The sequence below is a fragment of the Triticum dicoccoides genome, chromosome 3B (assembly GCF_002162155.2).
Source record: "Triticum dicoccoides isolate Atlit2015 ecotype Zavitan chromosome 3B, WEW_v2.0, whole genome shotgun sequence".
Taxonomy (NCBI): domain Eukaryota; kingdom Viridiplantae; phylum Streptophyta; class Magnoliopsida; order Poales; family Poaceae; genus Triticum; species Triticum dicoccoides.
Window position 1 is genome coordinate 401,730,329 of NC_041385.1, and position 7,270 is coordinate 401,737,598.

The 7,270-nt window shown below is 44.5% G+C and overlaps 1 protein-coding gene across 3 annotated transcripts; it reads right to left on the bottom strand.

Annotated features, from left to right (window-relative positions):
- Positions 1–3,667: 3,667 nt before the first annotated feature.
- Positions 3,668–7,036, bottom strand: LOC119281316. 3 transcript variants are annotated; one of them, XR_005138376.1, is made up of 7 exons: positions 6,564–7,036; positions 6,336–6,471; positions 6,183–6,245; positions 6,026–6,104; positions 5,885–5,927; positions 5,192–5,612; positions 4,040–4,688 (listed from the first exon to the last, which is right to left on the bottom strand). XR_005138376.1 is itself a non-coding variant. In XM_037561852.1 (6 exons), the coding sequence occupies exons 2-6, from the start codon at positions 6,440–6,442 to the stop codon at positions 3,881–3,883; spliced, it is 372 nt and encodes a 123-aa protein (XP_037417749.1). In that variant the 5' UTR covers positions 6,443–6,471; positions 6,564–7,036; the 3' UTR covers positions 3,668–3,880. The 3 variants fall into 3 exon arrangements, 1 of the variants encoding a protein (XP_037417749.1); XM_037561852.1 differs by lacking the exons at positions 4,040–4,688; positions 5,192–5,612 and adding an exon at positions 3,668–3,960; XR_005138375.1 differs by having other exon boundaries at positions 5,192–5,927.
- Between the last annotated feature and the right edge of the window lie 234 nt (positions 7,037–7,270).

Here is a 7,270-nt window from a genome sequence, read left to right on the forward strand (position 1 = left end):
ATTCTGAACAAGAATCAATAGGTGGGGAGCGTATGAGTTTCATTGCTTCCAAAATGGCACTCAATGCCTTGGTGCCAATTTTGTAAGTCATTGCAGTGTTCCACAATATTCTTCTGATGCGTGGATTCTGATATTCATTGTAATTGCGTATAATATCTGAGAACCAATGAAAACATAAATAGTTGTGAGATTATCTTTGTAATGCAGATGATATTCTAATATAGGGGCGCCCCTGTAAACACTTATGTGCTATCACTGGATTCTAATGAGAGAGCTCATGTGTGCTGTAATATCGTGTATGCATTTATAGGCTCCAGAAGTAAGGATAGCTGGCAGATGATAGGTTCATAATATACTGTATAGAGAGTTTATTGCCAAACGATGATAACAAGAGCACACAACAACTAGGCAGATCATAGTGTACATAACAGGGGTACACCATAACCACGATAGATAAATCGGGAAACTGGAACTGACTTGAAAATACGGTGTTGTATTGCCGCTAGTAATTGAAAGCCTATCGATCACGTACAGGCCAGCACTATCTAACATGGTAAAGAAGAGCAAGCAGATTTTGGATAATAAAATGTTGGTTGTGCAGTGCCCACACATGATGAACTAGAGCGCATTAAGAATGCAACTCCCAGCTGTCTCTCGACCTTTTCAGGCGGTTGGATGAAGATCCTACGTCTCCTAACCCTTCTTCTTCCTCGTCTCTGATTCTTCCCATACAGAACACCGCACGGGCCGCCGGCTGGACCACCGGCCCCCACCGCTTGTGTTCCTCCGCCACCCCCACCCCCCACCTACGTTGAGTTTTCTTCGTTCGGCGAGGCCCCACAACCACCCGAGCCCCTTGGATCGCACCGGCAAACTCCGGCAAGCTCTGAAAAATCGACTGACCCAATTTTGAAATTTAGTCTACTGTGATTTAACTAGTGTGGAATATAAAAGGGGAAAGCCATAAGCATTGGGAGTATAGTGTTGAGCGTGCCATGGCGGATCTGAAGGTGCAAACCGGACAAAGACAACTTCGCAACCAAGACAAGAAATCAGAGTAAAGCAGTGGCGATCTATTTTCTTGCCGCGATAAATAAGTTGAGCAGATACGAAAGAGTACCGCCTCTGGTGCGGCGCCGTGTGCGCATCTGCTGAGAATTTGACGGTGCTGCGGTAGCGATGGCTGTCAGCGGCGTGGAAGCAGATCTAGGAGGGTAGACGGTGGTGGCGGGGCACGGTGGACGAGACGGTCGTAGGAGCGGCGCCGGCAAGGTGGACGACGGCGGGGATGAAGCGAGAGGACGGGATGCAAGGATCCCGGTCCGAACGCGTGGATGAGAGAGGTCGATCTCTTGTAATGGACGGCGGCGTCGAGGTATCATCTCCGGCATGGTGGAGGAGGATGGCGGTGGATGGGGTGGCGGACGGCGGCGGACGGAGGAGGGTGGGGTGGAGAGGGTGTTTTGGTGCCCACGGAGTACGAATGGGGAAAAGGGAGGTAGAGAGGAAGGGGGAACCATGTATTCAGGGCGCGCTTGTCTCAAATGCGAGGAAATTTACAAACTTAGTCCCCATTTCAAATTTCTACTACATCACAGCAACATTAGTCGGTTGGGGATAGGACGGTAATCTCGCATACACCAAATATTTGCCGACGAGAGTTTGTTTTTGGCGCCCACCGTGTATGAATATGAATCAGGGAGGGAATCGATTTCGGCCGAGGGCACACTATGTTTTGGCGCCCACCATGTATGAATCCAGGCGAGAGGCGGTTACGTCATGTTTCGGTGAAATTACAAACCTACCCCTATCGAAACCTATAGAAATCCAGTAGATAGACTTTGCGTGGCAGGGATAGGCAGTAGTGATTTCCATCTCGCAGATTTTGGTTTCGAGCGGTTACTGCAACTTTCCCAGCTTCGTTCAAATTTTGCAGACTGCACGTTTACCGTCCCAACTCAATTCGAATCCCGTTTGTATTCTACTATTTTTTTCGGGCGGGATCCATTTTCAATTGGAATTACATTCTATATACATCATTTTTTTATATATACTTTCAAAAGCACAACACCATTTATACATAAATATGGTTTACAAATGGCATGATCTCAGATTCATAAGGTTGTATCCGTCAATTTGGATTTTCAAATATTTGAAACCACTTTATGTTGAAATCCAATGTATGCATTCCTCGCTAACTGTCTCCAATTAATGTGTGTTTCATGCGGGGTTTTTTAACTTCTCAAACATGTATAATGTGTTTCACACACGCAACATATAGTGTAATCCCGTTTAGACATTAATTGCATATAAACCATGCATTGTTTGTAATTGAAGAATCTATGGATCACCAATATTGATAAACTATATAACATTACACGTGTGCCCAAATTCAAATTAATATGCATGTTTGATACACCAATTTGCGTTATGATATTGTCGATGTCGTGATCTCCAGTTCAAATATTTGAATCCCCTTAAATCCAGATATTCGTCTCATATAGCTATCACTCATGCTTATATAGGACTATCTATCTGGACCTATACGCGTTCATCGTCTCTCAGGCATCTCTCGTGCTACCTGTATGTAAACATGATCTTTTATCTTTGTAACACACTGATGGTACTCTCTCCCTCGACCTTCATCACTCTATCTCTCTCTAAGTATATCTCGCTCCCTGCTATGTGTCTCTAGCTATGATTCTCCATGTGGAATCTCTTTCTCTCACACAAACACAAAACTTTGTCTCCCGGGGTCTCATTTCTCTCAACTATTCCCATGTGTGCCACTCGCACACCCCTCATAGAGGGATGTCTTTCGCTCCTTAGATTTGAGAACCTACGACTCTTCCTCTTCAATATCTCTTTCTCACACACAAACACAAACTCTGTCTCCCAGGGTCTCATATTTCTCCATTGTTCTCTTGTATGTCACTCAAACACACCCTCTCTCCCTAGAGATATCTTGTGTTCCCTCATATGTCTCTCTAGCTATCACTCTCGTTGTGAAATATCTTTCTCTCTCGCAGACACAAAACTCCGTCTCTCTGGATCTCATTTCTCTCTGATATCTGTTTGTATGTGACTCACATGCACCCTCTCTCTATCTCTCTCACACCCACACACATAACCCGGCCTTCTGATCCACTCGACTCCTATCTCTAACGCACACTAGCTAGCATCTTTATCTTTCTACTAGTTGACCTATTGCGCCAAATGGTGCAGAGACCCGCTAAAACCATGTTATCGATGAAAACAGTTTTATTTTGCAAGGACCTATTCAATATTGGTAGTAGAAAGCTCAGGTGTTAAACCATGCTATATTGAAAATATGGTTATCACTATACTGAAAATATGGTTATCACACTGCAAAACCAGTGGCGCAGAGACCTGTTGATTCCATGTTAGCGATGAAATAAGTCCATGATTTAGTTGATTTTGTTACGGGCAAGCACATATGACAACAAATTTAATCTCTCTTAGTTGGGAAAAACGGGGACTTGTTGTCTACAATGGATGTACATACACCTTTAAATTTGGTAGCATAGAATTTTATATGAAACAAAATCTATGTAACAAATATAATCCCCTTTAGTATGAATCTACAGTATTTTATTGTCTATAATGAGATGTATATACACATTCTAATTTGGTAGCACAAAGTCCCATTCAAAATCATGCCGCTGAAAATACATCTATCTTTTTGAATCCATGTGCACATTCTACAAAAACATGTATTAGTTGTTTTAGTTATGAGCATGCACATACTGTAAAGACAATAAGAATAATATACTTCTTAACATTTACACCTCGATGTAAAAAACAAAGGCAGTATAATGCCTGACCTACATCTGAACAAGCACTACAAAGAGTCAATCTGCTATATAATCTCATCGGACTTCAACAACTCATTTGCTCTCCAACCTTTTTTAGGGTCATTTGCTCTCCAACCTTTACTCCCTATACAATGACAAAATTTAATATAAGCCATGCCACTTCTTTACAAATGTGTCCACACAAAAGACAAAACCCAAACTTACACAATAGACCGACTCAGCAATCAAAATAATATACTTCTCAACATCTACATCTTTATGTAAAAACAAAGACAATATAATGTGTGTTTTCGGATAACAGAAAAACCTAGCCACATCTGAATGATAGATTGATAAACTATCAGGCTAATTTGCAGGTGCATGCTAAATAAATTAGAATACTTGCCTCAGATAAGTAAAAGAATCTACGGTCAGTACATGTATCCACTATCCAAATAGTACATGTATCCACTATGCAGAGAACAATTTTCTTTGCCAAGTAACTTGCATGAATCATAGTAATTTCAATTCATTTTGGGAAGAACATCAAAGCCAAGTTCTCGGGGCACTGGAAAAAAAATTCCGATGAACAAAACAGAGTCCTCAAAGTGAGAAATAATCTGCCCATTCTACACGCAAGATTACAATTTTGATCTAAACAACTAAACCTGAATCAATAATATAAACGTAAATGCAAAGACTCCGGATGACAAAAAGGCGTGCATATCTGAACGAAAATGGGGTTCTTCATAACTTTGTACCACCCTCGCATACACATACTTTGGTTCGATACTCAACCTCTGGCAGGCCCAAAGATTCTAAAAGGACATCCAGCATCATTTTGTAGGGGATTTTCACCATTGGTGGAGTAGCCTATGGTTTTAAATGGACTATTAATTTGCAGAGTATGAAAAGAATGTTAGGCATAGCCTAAAATGTCCTATTTATTTGACACCCAAAACACAGAATAACCGGAAGCCTATGGTTAAACCATGCCTGCTAGGCTACTACAGCAAAAAATAGGCATAGCAAAGACACCCACTATAAATAGCTGACATTACTGAAGGCAACCATCGAAATTCTATGAAGCAACAAATGTATTGTAGGAAATTATATCTAAAAAAAGGAATTCCAGTGCATATTTAAGCAGTGATCAATTCAAGCTGTTCTATTCACAACATTGTTTACAGGGAACATTAGAAATGAGGCAAACTATATCTGTTGTTCATTGCCTAGGTCATAGCAACAGGAACTACAACTTAGTTTGTTGTTACTTGATCTAACTCACGGAATGATCAAGATTAACCAATATAACTTGTAACTAAGAGCATGCATTAGACAAGCCAAGCCTTAGGAAGAAAGATATATAGTAAAACCTTTTAATTGCAATAACCAACCCCAGTAGACTGTTGTCTATCCTCAAAGTCAGTGTAATAATACACTGCATCCGAGGGAAACTGGCTCTGCATTTCTTTTATGCTCGCCCCTTCATTCTGCATCAATTATTCAGAGTACCATGAGTGTACACAAAAGAACTCCCAGGTCATTGTTATCATCTGAGCCTGGTCATTGTTATCATCCTTTTCTTCAACAGTAAGTGATGAAGTTTCAGCTTTACCACCGGAACTCGCCTCGTGCGTGAGACAAAACCAAAACTGGGAGACATGTGTATATATGGGTATATAGCATGAGGGTTGAAAGTAGCTGCGCCTCGGCTTCTTCATCAAGCTTCTCCATAGGGCCAGAACTGTCCCACTGGGAGCTCGAGTTCTACACCAGGAAGAACAGAGCCATCCTCTGCGACAACACACACAAATATGAAAGCGACGGCAAAGCGCATCGAGCTACCAGGTATAACAACGGAAACAGCGTACACATCCTGCTCGCACGCATACACAAAATATAAGTAGCACAAGAACGAACAACACACAACCCCCGACCATATCCGAAACTTTTAAACGATCAGCACGACATACAGATATTTAAAAGATCACCAAGGCAGACACCATGACGTAGAAGATACTGAAAGTAAAACACGCACACATGTAGTAGAAAGGAAAGAAGAAAACCTTGACGAGTCGAACGACACAGCGAAAGAAGAAATCGTACGACCTGCAAAATACACAGAAATCAAGCGGTCAGAGCACAACGACACATAGGCATGCAATGAACACTCGCCGGTCACAAAAGCAACAGAACGGCCTATTTACCCGAGGCAGCAAGCAGAAGCACGTTGGGTAAGCAGCAGGATGGACGAGAAGAAGAAGCGCCAATGACAGGAGAAGTAGGCTGAACCGTAGAACAAGCATCAGCACACACGCATTTCATCAAACATTCTATAGGCAAGCACAAGAGGAGTGGACTAACATCAATGAGAAGGAGAGACAGACCCAGGGCTCGACGCAAGCGACAACAGGAAACCGTACCAAACTGCGCATGAACGAAACAAAGGCAAAATGCGAAATTAGCAGGACGAATCCAAAGTAGTGGCGAAGAACATCCAACCAGAGAAGGACGAACCTCAACCAGCGGCAACCATCGAGCAGAGGAGGCCCATCGGAACAGAGCATGAAGCTACCGCATCTCGGCCACCATGCGGCACAGCAAGGCAAAATATCCCAGTCCATCTCTCCTTTCCCGTCACAGTTTCTTTCATCTTTTAGATGACTAACACGATTAGCACATCAACCGAGAAAATAAGAGGAACGATGAACATCACATGGAAAAAACAAGAACGATGAACATCACCTGAATAGGAGACGAGGTAGATCGATTGGGCTATTTGTCCTCGGCCGCCAGCGGCATGGTCGGAGGGCGATTCTTCTTCTCTTCCATCTTGTTCTCCTCCCGGCCGGCTGCGGAGGCCCGGAGATCCTTTTCGACCATGCGCACGACACGGAACAGCTTGTCATGGCGAGAGGCGGCGGGGTCAAGGCCGGCGGCCGCCGCATGGACGAGGCCCTCGGCTCGGTCGCGGGACTCGCTGAAGGCGTCGAGGCAGCGGTGGAGGTTCGTGAGCGCGCGGAACATCTCGTCGTGGCGGGAGGCGGCGGGGCCGAGTCCGGCGGCGGCCACCTGGACGAGGCCCTCGGCTCGGTCACATGACTCGCTAAAGCGTCGAGGCAGCGGTGGAGGTCCGCGAGCGCCACCGTGCACCCGGGCTCGCGGACGGCGTCAACCAGTGCGTCATAGGCGCAAGTCCATCTCTCTCTCCAACTGCACATGGAGGTGAGGCATGCACGATGCATCGGGCAGCTGCAGTCCATCCTCTCTCTCCAACAGCAAATGCAGACGAGACGCAACACCGCGCACAGGAAAGGCATACACGCGCACCAGACACACACAGAAGTAGCAGCCGACGAGCGGGACCAGAGCAGCGGCGGCCCACCCATCATCGTGCTAGTACAAATGTGTGTGCATAATCTGGGTGCACATGTGTAGACCCACCCCTCTGC

Coding starts and splice junctions, on each gene's coding strand:
- LOC119281316 (XM_037561852.1), bottom strand. CDS start 6,442: ATGGACTGGGATATTTTGCCTTGCTGTGCCGCATGGTGGCCGAGATGC. Junction 6,246..6,335: donor GATGGTTGCCGCTGGTTGAG/GTTCGTCCTTCT, acceptor GTTCATGCGCAG/TTTGGTACGGTTTCCTGTTG. Junction 6,105..6,182: donor TGTCTCTCCTTCTCATTGAT/GTTAGTCCACTC, acceptor TCTACGGTTCAG/CCTACTTCTCCTGTCATTGG.